General features: G+C 35.3%; 1 protein-coding gene across 1 annotated transcript in view; it reads right to left on the reverse strand.

The window, feature by feature from the left end:
* LOC149805446 (serine/threonine-protein kinase VRK1-like) overlaps positions 1 to 20,667 on the reverse strand; it is a 64,179-nt gene that overhangs the window by 26,303 nt on the left and 17,209 nt on the right. Inside the window, exons 4-8 of the mRNA XM_089950030.1 lie at positions 17,434 to 17,489; positions 14,988 to 15,057; positions 11,257 to 11,453; positions 10,641 to 10,745; positions 2,892 to 3,024 (exon numbers count right to left, since the gene is read on the reverse strand). Of these exons, the coding sequence (XP_089806156.1) occupies positions 2,892 to 3,024; positions 10,641 to 10,745; positions 11,257 to 11,453; positions 14,988 to 15,057; positions 17,434 to 17,489 (561 nt within the window). The remainder of the gene's footprint in view (positions 1 to 2,891; positions 3,025 to 10,640; positions 10,746 to 11,256; positions 11,454 to 14,987; positions 15,058 to 17,433; positions 17,490 to 20,667) is intronic.

Consider the following 20,667-nt stretch of genomic DNA (forward strand, 5'->3'; position numbering starts at 1 on the left):
TTACATGCCAGAATTACAGCAGGTATGAAAAAAGATGCATTTTACTAGTTCTGCAGCCGGTCAAAGTTTTTGTCATAAAGGGCAGAATCCATAAGGATTAGAACCAGAATAAAAAAAAATATACTGAAAGGTTATTTATATTCAGCACTCACTTTAACTAGTCTGCATGTTGGTGGTGGTGGGAAATACTACCTATTTAAATACTGAAATACATCTGTCCTAAATTCGTATCTTCGTTTGGATATTGATTTTTATCCCTATTGCTAGAGTCAGTAGAACAGCTTGGAGTTCCAAGATCTGGAAAATCCTGACCAATTTTCCAGACCCTGAGGTTACAATATCTTTAGTTCTTCAAACATTATGCTCCAGATAAGAGTCACAGTTACACTACTAAGAAAGCACCTCAGACAAAATTTTGACTGAACATCTCCCAAGAAACTTTTCAATGAATTTTGATTTAAATTAGTTCAGCTGTTCTAGACAAAAGTGAAAAACAGACTTTTAACCTGATTGCTACAGAAGTCATACCATTTCTAGGCATGCCAAAACCTGCACCTACTGACATCCACTATTTTGAAGTGTTTATTTCACTTTCCTGACTTCAGAAATTAATAAAATTCTGCTGAGAACTCGCCACTTTTTTGAGAAGTTTAAAAACAATAACACTTCCACTACTCATAGTAAAAGAAAATCTTAGGGAAAAACATACAAAGAAATATGTCTAAAAATTTTCCTTGTGGTAAGTTTTAATATAAAGGTTTTCCAGACTAATTAAATTAGAAATTGCAGTTATTCATCACATATCCATATTGGCCGAGCAAACACCTGAACCCATGCTGACAGGTAAGATGTCACTGATCTGTAAAGACAAGCATCTTTGACTAGCTGGCCACCACAAGTGAAGGACTTTTGTTACAGACCATAAAACATTGGTCAAGTATGTACATAAAGTCAAACTACATCTAAAGGGCAAATTTTATTGTCCTTTATAAACAGGCTTCACTATACAGTAAGTTCAATCCCAAAGTTTAAACGATGATAATTACTGTGGTTTTCCTTTCATAAAAACAAGATCAATTTGCATTTACTTTTCTTTGGTATCAACTTAAGGAGGTTTTACAACAGAAGAAACTTAAATTTGTGGATTGGGGAAAGAGGATTTTATTGATTCCACAAATAGATCACAGTTAGTTGGGTCTTTAAATTTGTGGGTTGTAATAAAGCATCCCAAAAAGAAACTGAATTCACAATCCAGTATATCACTGTATATCGCTGTTTTGAACTTCTCCATTTAATGACAGTGTTTTAAATTTTTAAAACTAACATAAAACTACTGTGAATCATATCATTTTAGAGCTGGTAAATTGGAGTGAATCTTTGATTTTCTAATAACTGCAACATCAAATTTCAGGGATTTATCAGTGTTACAAGTCTATGATCTTAAAATAAGCAACAGAAAAGAGTGAAAGACAACAAGCTTCGTAAAATTAAAAAATATAAATTATTTCCCTAGAATACAAAGTGAAAATGAGAAAAAAAGAACATACAGTATTGTGAATTAAATCCCAAAATAATCCAAGAATTACAGAGACATGTCCTAGCAATTGAAAGTCCTGAATAAAACTCAGTACAAGTCCTGAAGAAATCCAAAATTGAAGGTGATGACATGTCTGTTATAACTTATAGAGTGTTCATGTGTCAAAAGTCTTTTGTTAAACCACAGTAATATAATGAGTATTGAATTCAGAATAAATTCCAGTGAATGTCTCTATCCAAGAATTTTATCAGAGCACGTTTGTATTTCCTGAGAAAATCAAATGAATTCAATAATTTGAAGAAAAAAAGATTCCAGCCCAAAACTACTGGTCACAACATACAGTATAACTTGAAACTGCTAGATGTTAAAGCACAAATGACCAAGTCCTCACAATCATAAGATTATATAGTTCTCTACTTGACTTCAAGTTACAATTAGCATTTTCTATCCAAAAAAAATTACCTAATGGAAAATAACCTTCTATAATGATCCTGATGTTTACAAAACAATAACCTGGATAATGTATAATTCACTTAGGAATTTCCAAAACTCTGACCCAGATAAACATATTTACCTCTTCTATTAATAATGATCCTGATATTAAACCCATATACATAGAGAGTGATTTAGTATGTACTAGTTGTTTACATAAAATGAAATGAAAAAGTCAATCAGGTCAACCAGAAATGAACTCAATTTTGGACAAAGTCAAGTCCAGCATACAATGTTACATTACAATTGCAAAATAGCACGTAATGAAATAACATATTTAAAAACTAACAATTAAATTAAATATACATAACATCAGCGAGTCAAAATAAAATTAGTTTAATGGTTTTACAGCAAATAAACATAAGCAATATGTCGTTGCATGTTATGCGTTGTAATTAAATTAGGAAGGCAGAAATTCAGCTGTGTAACTCAAAGACAAGGCAAATAAAGGTCTCACTGCAGACAGCAAGGAATGTTTTTGAATAAAGTGAGTGACAAAATGTCAATCATAGTATTTCTTTACTGCAGCAGTCACAAGACCATCTGCTCACTTTAACATCCAGAAAAATCCACAGTGCTTCCAAAATTTAGATATAACCTTGGTGAGAAATTTATGAAATAGTTGATTCGGGTCATCATCAGCAAGTCAGCCATTTCCATTAGCATCTCTTTCTCACACATTTTCAGCACGAGTAAAAGCTTTGCAAAAATTGTGTCTCTATGTAAGTTTGCTAAAATTGTAAGATTTACAGTACAACACAAACTATTAATATTGTTGATGCTGCCATTGCTTTTTTTCTACTGAAGAACAATACTGCATGCTAAATATAAAATGCTTAATTAATCCCTTTATAGTCCTTACCAACCCCTTTGTGAGCATCTATGGATGTGAACTCCACAGTCCCATCATGGGCTTTTTTAGGGTCCTCCTTATACTCCTTATGTTTACCATCAATAATGTACTTGCAGGCAAGGCCATAGTCCACTAGGTACACCTGTGTGATTGAAAATAGGCACAACTGTTTACATCAATAATGTACTTGCAGGCAAGGCCATAGTCCACTAGGTACACCTGTGTGATTGAAAATAGGCACAACTGTTTACATCAATAATGTACTTGCAGGCAAGGCCATAGTCCACTAGGTACACCTGTGTGATTGAAAATAGGCACAACTGTTTACATCAATAATGTACTTGCAAGCAAGGCCATAGTCCACTAGGTACACCTGTGTGATTGAAAATAGGCACAACTGTTTACATCAATAATGTACTTGCAAGCAAGGCCATAGTCCACTAGGTACACCTGTGTGATTGAAAATAGACACAACTGTTTACATCAATAATGTACTTGCAGGCAAGGCCATAGTCCACTAGGTACACCTGTGTGATTGAAAATAGGCACAACTGTTTACATCAATAATGTACTTGCAGGCAAGGCCATAGTCCACTAGGTACACCTGTGTGATTGAAAATAGGCACAACTGTTTACATCAATAATGTACTTGCAGGCAAGGCCATAGTCCACTAGGTACACCTGTGTGATTGAAAATAGGCACAACTGTTTACATCAATAATGTACTTGCAGGCAAGGCCATAGTCCACTAGGTACACCTGTGTGATTGAAAATAGGCACAACTGTTTACATTAATAATGTACTTGCAGGCAAGGCCATAGTCCACTAGGTACACCTGTGTGATTGAAAATAGGCACAACTGTTTACATCAATAATGTACTTGCAGGCAAGGCCATAGTCCACTAGGTACACCTGTGTGATTGAAAATAGACACAACTGTTTACATCAATAATGTACTTGCAGGCAAGGCCATAGTCCACTAGGTACACCTGTGTGATTGAAAATAGGCACAACTGTTTACATCAATAATGTACTTGCAGGCAAGGCCATAGTCCACTAGGTACACCTGTGTGATTGAAAATAGGCACAACTGTTTACATCAATAATGTACTTGCAGGCAAGGCCATAGTCCACTAGGTACACCTGTGTGATTGAAAATAGGCACAACTGTTTACATCAATAATGTACTTGCAGGCAAGGCCATAGTCCACTAGGTACACCTGTGTGATTGAAAATAGGCACAACTGTTTACATCAATAATGTACTTGCAGGCAAGGCCATAGTCCACTAGGTACACCTGTGTGATTGAAAATAGGCACAACTGTTTACATCAATAATGTACTTGCAGGCAAGGCCATAGTCCACTAGGTACACCTGTGTGATTGAAAATAGGCACAACTGTTTACATTAATAATGTACTTGCAGGCAAGGCCATAGTCCACTAGGTACACCTGTGTGATTGAAAATAGACACAACTGTTTACATCAATAATGTACTTGCAAGCAAGGCCGTAGTCCACTAGGTACACCTGTGTGATTGAAAATAGACACAACTGTTTACATCAATAATGTACTTGCAAGCAAGGCCATAGTCCACTAGGTACACCTGTGTGATTGAAAATAGACACAACTGTTTACATCAATAATGTACTTGCAGGCAAGGCCATAGTCCACTAGGTACACCTGTGTGATTGAAAATAGACACAACTGTTTACATCAATAATGTACTTGCAAGCAAGGCCATAGTCCACTAGGTACACCTGTGTGATTGAAAATAGACACAACTGTTTACATCAATAATGTACTTGCAGGCAAGGCCATAGTCCACTAGGTACACCTGTGTGATTGAAAATAGGCACAACTGTTTACATCAATAATGTACTTGGAAGTAAGGCCATAGTCCACTAGGTACACCTGTGTGATTGAAAATAGGCACAACTGTTTACATCAATAATGTACTTGCAAGCAAGGCCATAGTCCACTAGGTACACCTGTGTGATTGAAAATAGGCACAACTGTTTACATTAATAATGTACTTGGAAGTAAGGCCATAGTCCACTAGGTACACCTGTGTGATTGAAAATAGGCACAACTGTTTACATCAATAATGTACTTGCAAGCAAGGCCATAGTCCACTAGGTACACCTGTGTGATTGAAAAAAGGCACAACTGTTTACATCAATAATGTACTTGCAAGCAAGGCCATAGTCCACTAGGTACACCTGTGTGATTGAAAATAGACACAACTGTTTACATCAATAATGTACTTGGAAGTAAGGCCATAGTCCACTAGGTACACCTGTGTGATTGAAAATAGACACAACTGTTTACATCAATAATGTACTTGGAAGTAAGGCCATAGTCCACTAGGTACACCTGTGTGATTGAAAATAGGCACAACTGTTTACATCAATAATGTACTTGGAAGTAAGGCCATAGTCCACTAGGTACACCTGTGTGATTGAAAATAGGCACAACTGTTTACATCAATAATGTACTTGCAAGCAAGGCCATAGTCCACTAGGTACACCTGTGTGATTGAAAATAGGCACAACTGTTTACATCAATAATGTACTTGCAGGCAAGGCCATAGTCCACTAGGTACACCTGTGTGATTGAAAATAGGCACAACTGTTTACATCAATAATGTACTTGGAAGTAAGGCCATAGTCCACTAGGTACACCTGTGTGATTGAAAATAGGCACAACTGTTTACATCAATAATGTACTTGCAAGCAAGGCCATAGTCCACTAGGTACACCTGTGTGATTGAAAATAGGCACAACTGTTTACATCAATAATGTACTTGGAAGTAAGGCCATAGTCCACTAGGTACACCTGTGTGATTGAAAATAGGCACAACTGTTTACATCAATAATGTACTTGCAAGCAAGGCCATAGTCCACTAGGTACACCTGTGTGATTGAAAAAAGGCACAACTGTTTACATCAATAATGTACTTGCAAGCAAGGCCATAGTCCACTAGGTACACCTGTGTGATTGAAAATAGACACAACTGTTTACATCAATAATGTACTTGGAAGTAAGGCCATAGTCCACTAGGTACACCTGTGTGATTGAAAATAGACACAACTGTTTACATCAATAATGTACTTGCAAGCAAGGCCATAGTCCACTAGGTACACCTGTGTGATTGAAAATATGCACAACTGTTTACATTAATAATGTACTTGCAGGCAAGGCCATAGTCCACTAGGTACACCTGTGTGATTGAAAATATGCACAACTGTTTACATCAATAATGTACTTGGAAGTAAGGCCATAGTCCTCTAGGTACACCTGTGTGATTGAAAATATGCACAACTGTTTACATCAATAATGTACTTGGAAGTAAGGCCATAGTCCTCTAGGTACACCTGTGTGATTGAAAATATGCACAACAGTTTACATCAATAATGTACTTGGAAGTAACGCCATAGTCCACTACGTACACCTGTGTGATTGAAAATAGACACAACTGTTTACATTAATAATGTACTTGCAGGCAAGGCCATAGTCCACTAGGTACACCTGTGTGATTGAAAATAGACACAACTGTTTACATTAATAATGTACTTGCAGGCAAGGCCATAGTCCACTAGGTACACCTGTGTGATTGAAAATAGACACAACTGTTTACATTAATAATGTACTTGCAGGCAAGGCCATAGTCCACTAGGTACACCTGTGTGATTGAAAATAGACACAACTGTTTACATTAATAATGTACTTGCAGGCAAGGCTATAGTCCACTAGATACACCTGTGTGATTGAAAATAGGCACAACTGTTTACATTAATAATGTACTTGGAAGCAAGGTCATAGTCCACTAGGTACACTTGTGTTATGAAAAACTGATACAACTGTTTACATCAATTAAGTACTTGGAAGCAAGACCATAGTCCTCTAGGTATACCTGTGTGATGAAAAATAGGTACAAATATTTGCATCATTAATGTATTTGCAAGCAAGGCTGCAGTCGATTAGATACACCTGTGTGATAAAAAATAGGTACAACTATTGACATTAATAATGTACTTGCAACCAAGGCTGCAGTTGATTAGATACACCTGTGTGGTGAAAAACTGATACAACTGTTTACATCAATTATGTACCTGCAAGCATGGCCACAGTCCACTAGGTATACAAATGTGATGATGAATGGGTGCAACTGTTTTACATGGATCATATCTCTGCAGCGTTCTTGTTTTGTAAAGATCAATACTATCATAATCTATAAACAATTGTACCCTAATTTCATAGAGACACAATAGTTCTTTGCTTTTAAAAAGAATGTGACCTTTCTTCTATCAAGCATTCTGTTATCGTTAATGGAGACTGAGATAGGGCATACATACTTAACTGGCTGCTAAGGTAATCAAGCATAATTAAATCCATAAAATACAATTATTACAAAACCAAATCATCATCTTGGAGGTGAGGGGTGGACCCAGAGTTTCTTTTGAACAAGATTACAGGCAAAGAAGCAGGTCTATGACCTGTCACTTCTTCCCTTCCTTGAAATCAAGACATGGATATCTATCAAGTAATGGGGGTTAAAGGAAGATTCATTTAAGGTGGGTCCACAATCCCACAAGGTTTAAGCAGGTACGTAGGAAAGGGGTTTTTCCTGACCTTCACCAATATTTGCATTTCTCCCGACTTTTTCACGATTTCCTGGTAGCATGGGAACCCTGCTCTTAAAACTGTTTACTTTGTAACTAAGAGAAATAAATGTATATGTTGATTTTAATAAACTTGTTGGTTTTACTTCTTTCTGTTACCAAGTTGTCACAGTATGCAAAGCAGTCTGGTTATGATATATACTTGGGCCAAGTTTCATTAGAATATCCTAAGTGGTTCAATGTCATACTTCAAAGATGCAAGTCACAGAATTGCATTATCCCTTCTTATGACCATGAACTTGAGACGGAAGCATGGTTAAGGTATGTCACACATGGTCTATACAAGACATATAAGTGGCTATTGTTTCATTCTCATACAAGTATTTCTAATGGTTCCAAAGTTATATTCAAGACGAGTTATTGAGTTGCATTTTCTTTGCTATGGTCATCTTCGCTAGCCAAGGTTCCAATAACCCCATCTACAAATTGACAGATTGAACAGCTATATCGGTGGTTTGTCCTAGCGACATCTATTGGATTTCTTGTGTTGCCTCCCTTAGTATATAATTCCAAATAACTAATAGTGTGGTGCAGTGTACATCTGCTGAAAATGGTGGCAATTGATCTAAAAAAAATACTTTGTAAGTTTAACACTAAAAGTATAATTATGTACCAGAAGGAAGCCATTACAGGTCTATTTAGGTGAAAGGTATTTGTGCAAACATGGATCGGCAATGGAAAAGTGCTTATTTATCAGTACATTCCAGTTGTGTGCTCTACTTGTCTCGATCACGTCGAAAAAGTGTTCAAAATTTTAAAAATTTAATTTTGATTGGATGCAGTGGCTTGGTGTCACATCCAATAATATTCACAGACCCAAAGCACAGAAATATCTGCTCAACATGCCAAGGTGTAGATAGAGTTATTGGAGCCTTGACCAGCGAAGATGTTGCTATGGTATGCAACACACCATTTAGTGTGTGATTTGGATTTTTAACATAGCCTTAACAATTTTTCAGTCATGTCGATATGATGTCTGCAGTGTGGCAGTTTATAGTGATGTCTAGCACTGGGACATCATGCCACAGTTATATTATCCTGACACCAGGCCAACCAGTCCTAACACTAACTTCTTAATGCTGAGCATCAAGCAAGGCAGCCGTTAGTACCATTTTTATAAGTGTTTGGTATGACTCAGCCGGAGATCGAACCCATGACCTCCCGCATCCAAGGCGGATGCTCTAACCACTAGGCCACCAGAGCAGTACACCATTTAGTTGTGACATAATCATGAACCTTGCAAAGTTTCATTAAAACATCTCTAGTGCTCCAAAAATTTTACTCCAGACAAGGATACATTTTACAGAATTTAAAGGTGTCAACAGGTACCCAGATACTCACCCGATCATAATTCTCCAGGCAATATAATTAGCTATAGGGTACTCCTTTAACAAAAAGTTTCCAAGTTCAGATCAAAGATTATATTTGGCAATGACACGAGCAAGTGAGACACAGAATAACGAGTACAGTTTAAGGCTCATGTCATGTAACATTTACAAATCATAGATCTCTGTCTACTGTTATATTTTTGATATGTGTGACCATTTGGCTATATACGTTGAACAGTTTCCTTATTTTCTATTTATAGTAACTGTAATGACACATTTCCAAGAAAACAGATGGGATTCTCAAATTTGAAAATGTGTCAAATATTCATTAAATTTTGATATATACTTAAGTAGCAGACAAGTCTATACTGAAAAATGAAACATGGCACCAAATATTACATGAAATGGGCCACTCATGGATGTTATATGACTAAAATATGTTACAGGAGGGGGATTTTGCATTTTGCAAGACCATATTGCAGCAGGAAAAGGACAAATTAATAATGCATTACAAATATTGAAAAAGGGATTAGACAATGATGTAATAACAGCAATCAGAATTTGTGGACTTGACTTTATTAACTTTCAGCGAAAGTTACACATGTGAAGTAAACTAGTTAAAGTGAATGTTGTTTATAAATAATGTATCATTTTGTTTTGTGTCTGTATTCTTGTACTAATCCACATAGATTTAACAGATGTGTAACAAGAATTTAACTGCAGATTTAGGTAAGTAGCAAAAATAAATGTAGATTTTTCATACTGTTTTCTGTAATTATGGCATGTTAAGATAAAGATTACTCTTTTTATGCTTTTTTACCACTCATATTAGTAATAATTATGCTTATATCTCTTGGGGGTGTGTTGGCATATATGAACTTACAACAAAGTTGTTCAGGTTCACATTAAATAGAAGTTTAATAATCTTTTCAACCGAGACAAAGTTATCGGATCAACAAAAAAAAGGACAGACAACATCATAAAAAAATATGTCACATTTAAGATGGATACAGAAAAATTTGTAGCGACTATAAATGTATCCTGTCTGTTTAACTACAGATCAAACTGGTAATAGGGGCTTCCAATTTCAAAACAAGGGATGTCAAAATGTCCAACCCATCCACAACATACCATTTTTAAAAATTACCATTAGCCCTTCACTGTCTTACGAGTAGCCAATGTGATCATAACAATTGGCTTGTTACTGACCACACAATGAAGGCTATAAATTTGTATCCCATGCAAGAAAAAGTCAGGTAGGGGAGGCTACTCCTGATGTTTTGGAACCTGTCTGCGACTTGGGCAACATTGTGAATTATCAAACTATTGTCATTCAGGTTCATTTGAAACATAATATGTAGCAATTTACTTTAAAAACATGTGCTCTTGAATACAAAACTAACAAATACTGCTATAGATAAATATCAACACAAGGTAAATAAGTCTTTCTTTAAAAGCTGCACAAAAATGTATTTTGCAAATTATCAATCTTTGTTTTAGTTGTGTAGGGTACAATGTATTTAAATTTTGCTGAACATAGTCAATCTAACTTTTGGAGTTTATTTGCTTCTACTGGTAAGAATAATTTACTTCTCCCATGTATCAGCAGATTTTGTGATGCTTGCCCATGCCAAACTTTTCAGAGTCCCAAACTGGATAAACTAAGACTTGGAACTCATGTTTTAGAACATAAAATGGAAGACAACAGATCCAACATTTATTATTTGTATTCAAGCTAGTGATTACCTGATCAGTATCTGTCTTTCCATTCTTGTACCCTAGCAAGCAGTTTGAGGCTTTAACATCTGCATGTATGTACTCGTGCTCATGTAGGTATTCCAGTGCATCAAGCTGATAATATAAACCACATACATTACGAAGATAAAGGATCGAGTTGTTGTAATGGAAACAAAATACTGATTTATCTATTTAATAAGATTACAACAAATGCAAAATAATGAATATTCCTGACTTGAAAATAGATGTGTATAAAGTGTTAAATATGACTGATTAACATTGAATGATTTGCTTAAATATCATGATGCCATGATGACAAAACTTTCTTTGAATTTTTTGACAAAAAAGATATTGGCATACCATTTGGATCTCATTTTCTTTACCTGGCTGTTTTATAGCCAAACTCCTATCCTAAATTATGGAAAAAGGTCAACCACCCAATACAAATTAAATATACATAACACAGATAACTAGAAATATATTCAAGTAACAACTAACACATGCATAAAAGTAATGGTAAAACTATATTCCTTTATTTCACATATTGTGTGTCTGTGTGTAATTAAAATGTGAAGATGGGGCAACCAAGTCCTAACAAATATAACAAATACAATCAATTCCATACCAATCTTAATCCCAGGGCATACACAGTCACTTTGGAAAATCTCTTTCCAGCTCCTTCAAAGAGTTTCTGTAGGTCTGTACTGAACCTTTGCATAACCATAAACCTATATGTGGTGTTGTTTCTAACATGCTGACCAGATCCAATGAATGCAGGCACTCCAAGATACTTCAATCCTTTATTCTCCTGCCATGTTTTTACTGTCAAAAGAATCAATAAATAAATTATAGAGTAGAGTTTTATTACCCTAACTTTATAAACTGCAACAACTTGTACCTTCATATCTACCATGAACTGACAGCAAGACTAACTGTAAAGTCGTTGTTGTTGTTGTTGTAGGGTTTAACGCCATTTTTCAGCACACGATAGGCTATACATGGCGGCCAGTATTAATGGTGGAGGAAGAACCCGGGAAATCCCCAGAAAGAACCACCAACCCTCTAGAAGCTACTGGCAAGCTTTCTCACATACCCACATTGGCCGAATCTGAGACTCAAACCTACGCAGACAGAGGTGAGATGGCAGTGATCCGTAACAGAGAGCAAAGTCAATGAATCTGTGTATACTGAGGCATGCATGGAATAAAGTCTGTCTCAAGGTAAAACATGAAACACATCACTTAAACATGTATTCAGTAAAACACTTTGTCTCATCTTTTTGCCCACAGCTGAATCACTTTATTTTGGTCACAAGAACTTTAGGACCTTTTCATGCTAATTGATCAGAATAGGGTCATTAACAGTTCTTGTGTTTGACACATCACAGGGGGGCTGGGAAAATCCTATGAGTTAATGCTGGTTGCATAAATGACTTCACCTTTATAAGCCAAGAAAGTGTGTGCGTGTGTCCATTTTGGTTTCGGATTTGCTGCACCTTTATTGTTAGCTTTATCCTTTCAAGATTCACAGGCTTCTTTTCAAACTAGTGATTAATAGAAAAAAATATCATTCTTCAGAATTTCAGCCAACAACAGTATCGTATTCCACTCAGTTTTTAAAATTTAATTATTGACATGCAGACCTGCCATTTCAAAAATACATTATACCTTATAGGCATTTCATATTTCCCCAAAGTCAGCTGGTGCTGATGAATTTTCTCTTTCTCTCAAGGTGGGTCTAGGCCTGACATATTTACTTTTGTTCTAAAAGTATGTGCTGAAACATTGTGGTGCAATATAGTTAACCGTTAGATGATTACTAAAAAGCATGCTGTGCAAGCAATGTAGTGTCTTTAGTACATACCATGTGGAAATCATAAAATTAGTCTTTTTTGTATGTTTAGGTGATCAGGTACCACTGATAATAACCCTGGTAATAAAATGAACCACCAAGTACCCATTTACTGTATACAAGTTTTCTACCAGTGCAAGTGGCCACATAAGCCCTTGGCTTGTAAAGGCAGCACTAACTTTATTTTCAAGCTGACAATCTTCTTGATTGAGTCGTGAATATAATACATGTACTTGTTCAGTGTGAAACAGAGTTCTGCCTTTTCCAGTAAATGTTTGACCTTAATCTCTTGGCTTGTTTTCTCACATGACAACCCTCTGATTGAAACACGTGATACTTGCTTGGTGACAAGTAATAGAGGGTGGTTATTTGATCGTGCAGCACAAATGACACGTGTTCAGCTGGGCTTTCCTTAGCTAGAAGCTGGGCGATTTACATGGCTACTTTTATCTTACATCCCTACTTATCCCCCCAAATCTCCCACGCACTGAACAAGTCACCCTCCAACTATAAATCTAATGGAAAGCCCTGTGTATTCATTTGCAACCTTGAATAGATTTCACAAATTGTATGATCAAAGTGTTACTTACAGAGCCCAAATTCAGCCTTTATATAAGGACCTGTATATACGACAGTGAGGCCAAGGAAAGGTGTCAGACCATATTTATGTTAACTAAACCATGAAAATTTACTAGACAATGATGAAGGATTCAGAATTTTGTCAGACAATGAGGATAAATTCTTGGACTTTGAACCAGATGACATTAGGCAGTAAAGTTATAGGATACTGTAATTTACAAAAAATGTGGAATTAACATATTACAGGATACTGTGAATTGGATCATTCTCAAATATTTTGATACTGCTATATGACCCGTAACTGAATTCATGGATTTATCATATAAATGGATTTAAAATGTCAAGCATTGTGGATTTTAATGCATTTAATTAAGTTGTTAATTTATTTGTGACATATTCCACTCAATGATACAAGCATATTTTACACAATCTATATATTGATCCAGTTGGCCTTATTTTTCCAAAATTCAACTCGGATGCACTGAAGACAAGTCACCCCTTTAGATGAATGTGACTTGCAAAACACCCATCCACTTGTACACTTCAACCACTGAAAAAAAATAGACTTTTGCATGCCATTAGTGCCAGCATCACCTACAACAAAGCAGTTCAGGTTTGTTCACACTTAATACAGGTACCCAGGTAACTGACCATTAAGATCAACAGGTGCCCATTAGATGATTACTAAACTTTTCACAGCAACAAACATGATACTTGACATCTGGTCCTGCAAATACACAGTAATTTCAGGATATATGGTTGCTTGCAAGGTGGGAATCTCAATGGTTTCTTGGTTACATCACCATGGGCAGGGCCTCAGTAGGGCTCAGGATATACCATGACATAAATGAATTCCCATTAAATGCTAAGTGGGAAGTGTATACTTTAAAGGACATTAAGAGTTTCTAAGCTATCATCCAGTGCTCAGTCTCCAGAGGGCTGGGAGAGACATTGCTATCAATGTTGCTTTCATAAATCACTCGGTTTTATATGCCTAAAGTGTATATATGGATAGTGAGTGGAAATCTCGATGGTTTTCACATTATAATCCAGAGGCTTGGCTTCAGTGGGCAAAGTGTTACATGATGGTTTAAAACAAGGTTAACTGTCAATTTATGCAATATTTAAAAGATAACTCTGAAGATAAACATGTGCATCATAGCAAATAAGCATTAATTTCTATTAAAAATTAAGGGTGACCTTTGACATCCCTGCATCAGCAGGGTGGCATTCACTGATAAAAGAAAGCAAGCATTCACCACTTCCTAGTCATTAGGTGTATCAAGTTTCATCCGATTTCTGCCCGAGTTTTGGACGTATCGGTTTATAAAATACGGTAACATTTAGTTATTGTCTTGCTTTCTTACCAATGTACTGCATCATTCCTCTTGAACTGTGGATTTTAGTGCTTAATAATTGAGAGTTCTTGTAATGCCAAAAAGTTGTCTTGAACATCTACTGATAGCACCTGACCAATGAAATTAATGATGTCAGTTATGTTCCATATTTCTGCATTTTTCTAACTATTATTTCAAAAGAGATGAGAGTTGTTCATATTACCAAGTACTGATGGCAGTCAGTCATATGTAGTTTGATAATACCTTCAGTTGGTATAAAATTACCATATTTCAATTTGTGTTGACAGACCAACAGCATGCAAGCACATGTAGCTGTTTACACACACACACACACACACACACAGAGTCATTAATAGGCTAAAATTAAAGATCTGCTAAAGTTGCATCAAATTGTCACTGGAAATATGCTTTTGTGATAGTCACTTTTTGGACTATGGTTAAGATAGGTCTTGTAAAGTCCAGCTACATCACACATATACACAAAATCCATGTGCATGACTATTTTTAACTATAAAACTCCATTTATAAAAAAATACATAAGAATTACTTAATTAAAACATTTACTCACTCATTTCTGGTTTAGCAACTCTTTGATAGAAGTGAATCTCACAGAAGAGTGGACCATTTGTTACAGGCTCCTGTAGAATAAATACATGAAACAAAAACCCAAACTAACAAATAAAAAACAACACCAACACAAATACACACAAATATGTATGTCTTAATTGAACATTTACTTTCTGGAGGTGTCACTGACTGCATACCTTGCACTGGTAAACTCATTCATAATATTTTCAAAAGATGTTAATAGTAGGTTTTTGGTGAATTTGATAAATAAATATTTCTTTTAAAAAAAAAAACAAGAAGGTTTATACTCAAGTATTATTTAGTTTTCATTACTGCACACCTGAATTACATGGCAGGCCATTCCTGTCCATCCACAGCGATTATTTCAATGGCTTCTCCATGTAACTAGAGATCCTATGTCAGTAGCACTACTGTTAAATCAGTACGGAATTTGGTTAAAAAATCATTGCCAAATAAAAGTAGCAGCATCAAGCATTTCAAGAACTCTAATGAAATGGCCACAACCATACCAGAAATTTTGAATACCTTGGCCAAAACATTTGATAATAATTCCTCATGAAAATTATTCTGAAAATTCCTGCAGTGTCAAAAGAATTTAAAGAAAAGGTTCCTCTTAGAGTAACAGGTCTCTCTTGATCAAGCCCATGACATTCCAGCAGGACCAGATAACATTCACTATCAATTTCTAAAACACTTACTACTCCAACTATCGTCCCAGAGCATTAAGAAGTTACATTTGCAAAACCATAGAACGGATGTTAAACAAAATATTACTCTGGTATCCAACAACATAAAAGATCAATGTGGATTCAGATGACAGAGAAGTACAACAGTCCATCTTGAAATATATAAATATAATCATAAAGAAAGAAAACAGACCTGTCATTTCTTTTTATAATCTGGAGAAAGCTTATAATACCATATGGAAGTATGGTAAAATGAATAATCTATTTAACCTAGGTCCAAGGGGCCACCAGTGTAACTTTATCTGTAATGTTTAAAAGATAGAAACTTCATTGTTAAGGTGGGTAGTACCCTTTCTGAAGAGATCAATGTACAGGGCATCATACTGTCAGTCACCCTGTTCAGTATCAAATCCAGGAACTGACTGCCGAATGTATAAAAAGGATTTTTTAAAAATCTGAAATCGATCAAAGGCATGCCTACCAGTTCACATCAACTACAAATGAGCATCAACAAAGTAGAAAGGCAGAAGAAAACAGAACAAATTCTGGAATTAAAATACTATGCATTTCTGCTGATTATATCAAATTCATGAAGACCCAAAACTCTAAATCGATGGATTGCTTTAAAGGCATCAACAGAAAAATCTGCAAATGGAACTGATATGTTGCTGTCACATTATTCCAAACCTGCCAACCCTGATGAATCTGTCTCAGTAAGGCAGTTGATTTTTTTCCATAAGACTGACCAGTTTTCAGTAAGGGGGTAACAAAATATCAATTACTGCTATTGTAAAGCTGGAAAAAGTAATTAAAAGTTTGACGCATCGACAATAAACATTATGTTCAACTGAAAAGTTTGTAATGTATGCGTAGACTTTATTTAGCACTAGTACAGCTGCACAAACTCTAGTTCCAAACCCTATGCAGCTCAATGACTTGTTGCCATCTCTCAACTTGGCATAATTCTTGTAAATTCTTTTCCATTTCACATGACGAAGGCAATCATATCTCCCGTAACAATAAACATAACTGTCCTTTCCAGCTTTTATTCACAAGAATCTGAACACTCCTTTTTATTATTTTGTGTTGATTATTAACACTTTTCAAGAAGCTTATTTTCCCTTTCATCTTAAACATGGAGGTATAATATTAAACAAACTCCAATACAAGCACCGGATAAAGGATGCCATTTAAAAAAATTATATAATCAACAGTTTGATCATGCAGAGGCTTCGCATAAACAAATAGGTGCAGTTTAAAGGGTCTGGAGTATTGCTGTTAAGTTAGTCTGGTTCCCTGACTAATTTTACTAATTCTAAGATGAAACCCAAATCCAAATAAAACACGGAGGAACCAAATATCCAGATTTTTTGGCAACGAGCATTTTTTCACAGATTTTGCTAGTATGCCTTAAGTTTGTATTTGAAGGGTAATTTTCGTAAGACTTACAGCAAAATCGTAAGAGTTGGCAGGTCTGTTATTCTGTGGGTATCTCTCAAAATGCAAAATCTGCATTTGGATAACTGGATTTTCAAAAAGTACTATTACTGCAACTGACATTTAAACAGACTTTTGCTTAAGTTATCAATCAGTAAATCTCTCAGATTATCCATCAACAACCAATCAGATATGACAATAGCACGTTGAAAAGGAGATCAGTGAAAAGATGTTTTGTTTTTTAGTGAGCTATGCACATATAACTCACATGCATGAATGACTCCTGCCAAGAAATATACTTACAATCTTGACAACATAATTTGCATCTGGAGCAACTTTGGTCTCAGTCTGATCAGAGGCTGAAAAAGAGAGCAGGAAAATAAGCAGTGTTTTCACTAACAGTTTGTATGTAAAATTTCCAATAATTAAAAGGAATACATAAAGAAATGGACAAATATTGGCAGATGCAGATAGGTAGGTAAGAGAATTAATGCATAAAAAACTGATTGGTTGTGGTCTTATGGTGCACACCACTGCAAGACTATACAGTGCTGCAGAAAAGGTTATATGTGAAATTATTATCAAATGAGTGATAAAAGTACAAAACAAAAAGATGAGATGGTGAAGTTAATATATGAAGGTTCATGATCAATGGGGAATGTAAATGCATACATGAAAATCCTGAGAGTTATAAGCATAATTATTGCTATTATAAGTGGTAAAAAAAGAGTAATTGGGGCAAAAAAGCATACTCTATTTATTACATCCCAGAATTACAGCATTTACTAACCTAGTTCACATGCTAGTCAAAATTCTTTTCACAAAGGGCAAACTCTATATGGATTAAAACCAGAAAACAGACACAATTTACTTAAAAATTATTTATATTTAGCACTCACTTTTTAACTGAAATTTGTGTTCCACCTTTTCATTTGGTTTCATCATAAATGCTATATGCCCTCTTGTATTCAAACTTGAAAAATGTCAGTCTACTGCCACTAATGTCTGCAATAGTTTCTGAGATGAGAACCTAATTAAGTGTTGTGTTTTGATTTCCATTTGCATAAGGTTTTTTTTGTTGTATTGTTACAATCAATAAAAAGTATATCTAATTTGTAATATAATATTTTTTATCTTCTGTATCAAATCAAATGAAGTGTGGGGTTAAAATAGTAAGTTAAAGGCATGCAAATCCTACATACATAAGAGCTAGCTGTCACAATAGTGTTAGGTCAACTCAGTTCAAGTGATAAATATTATCATGTAGATGATGTAATTACAGCATCTAACATGAATCAGTGGTTTATCCTCAGAGGTCTTGGAAATGTTTAATCATGCACATCTGAGATGCAGAAAATCATGTACGCAGGAGTCCACCAAATACACGCAATAGCCTGTGTGGCAAATTAAAAGGCTTGCCAGTCCAGCTTTAACCACCTGCTGAGTGGGAAAATGTGTTGATCAACTGATCATTTTAGCTGTGCTGATATTTACAAATGACAGAATTCAGTGGCAGAAGGCCCACAGAAGTATATGTTGTTATTATAAGAGTACATCAAGTGAACAACTTTAACTTTCATTATGTTGTTCTTTTCCTAGTGCAGCCGAATTAGTGCACATGACCTTAAAATCAAGGCATGTCAAGACTTAGACAAAATGTCATGGGCAAATTTGGATAAATATTTTGGGATTAAAGGGCAAATTGACGAAGACTGTAATGAGATTCTGAAGAGTGCTAAAGTTGCTAGAAGTGATAGCTTAGATGGAACAGTAGCCAAGTGTAAGAAAGCATGTGATGCCTGGCTTAGTGTTCAGAATAAGACCAGTCCTTGAATTGACAAAATTCAGTCTGATTCTAATGAACAAACAAGAGCTATATGTCAGTGGTGTAAAGAATTTGGAAAAGTAAGCCCAATGACATTTAGCCACTTCAGGTATGCCCAATATGCTTATGGGAGGGGAATGCAACTTTTGCTTGTGGGACTCCTATTTTTACCAAAATAGGAGTCCTGGACTCCTAGTTGTACAATCATAGTGAGACCTCTGATTCTAATAATTCACAAATGTGATCAACAATACCAAGAGAAAGGAGAACTTGGTGAATAAACAGGTTTGTTCACAGATAAGGAGAAGCCAGTTCAAAAAGTTTGTAGTGAACATAAAATTCCTAAACTGGTACCAAGTGATTTGCTAAAGGATAAGCAGAAATTTCACTATAACCTGCAATGAAATCACAACAATCTTTTACTAGAAAACAATATTTTCAAAAATCTTGTTTAGATATTAATGATTTTTGAACAAATTCAAATGTCCATAATTTTTCAAAATAAATGACTCAAATGTATCCACATTCACATGAAAAAATGAGTGACAATACACAATGTTTTAAGAGATACACATGATGCATGTTGAAATCTATTTGAGTAATGTTTTTAAGAATCTTTGAAAAGTTAGTTATCTTAAAAATGAATGTAATTTATATAGAAAGGAAACAACTTCACTGGAAAAAGCATTTTATTGACAAATATTCCCAACACAATTATAAAACTAGTATTAAACCATTAACAACCCCATCTTTACCCAAGGTTAATATCCAGCCAGGATGGCATTATCTTCTTAAATTTTCTGAGGTACCTCTATAATTCACTCCATTGCTTATACAGCAAACTGCATTTGTGGACCATACTGTGTGCAAATTATTGAGGTGTAATTGTCAGACAATGACCAAAACATTATGAAGAAGCAAGCTCCAAAGTTTATAGGAACTAATAATTCATGAATTGGCACTTTAAGGTTTGCGAAAGGAAAAGCAGAAATTTTGTTATAACTTGGCGATGAAATCACTGCATCAGTAATATGCTGATTAATAATTTTTATTAAAAAAAACAAGTTTCTGTATTCTTGTTACTGTATTATACATAATCTTGTTTAATCTGAATATAGGGTAGCAATGAATGTATCCATATTTACATGCAAAAAGCAGTGACATAATACACTGTTTTTGCAGGTAAATGTGAAATGCAATGAAACCACTTGGATTAATTTTTAAATGATCTTTCTGAGATTGGATGTACTGAAAATAAAGCCAATTTATACAGAAAAGAAAAGAACTTCATCAACAAAAGCAATTTATTGACAGTTATTCCTAATGTGATTATTCAATGAGTATTTAACATGAGCCCATGGTCTGTGTTTTTGGACCCTGTTATGCACCCGTTATAGAGTGGTGTACCTTAAACCATTTGAGAGTTACAGCGTATACTTACTAATAAGTCGAGTCCAACTGCAAACAACAAAGATCAAAATCTGCTGTAGCATAATGTGCCTGTCAATCAGGGTTTTTGTTGTTTTATTCTATTGATTACTCCCAACAAACTGCATAGGCCCAGGTCTGCTGATGTGTTGTGCAATAGCAGGTCTGGGTCTGTGCAGTTTGCAATTGGACTTTTCTTATAAGTGTGTGTATATGGTATGCTTTGGAAACAAAGGTTTATGAACCATCTAATGCAGACAAATACAGTCAGATTGACAAAATGA

This window comes from Sinohyriopsis cumingii, chromosome 2 (genome assembly GCF_028554795.1).
Source record: "Sinohyriopsis cumingii isolate HCF-2022 chromosome 2, ASM2855479v2, whole genome shotgun sequence".
NCBI lineage: Eukaryota > Metazoa > Mollusca > Bivalvia > Unionida > Unionidae > Sinohyriopsis > Sinohyriopsis cumingii.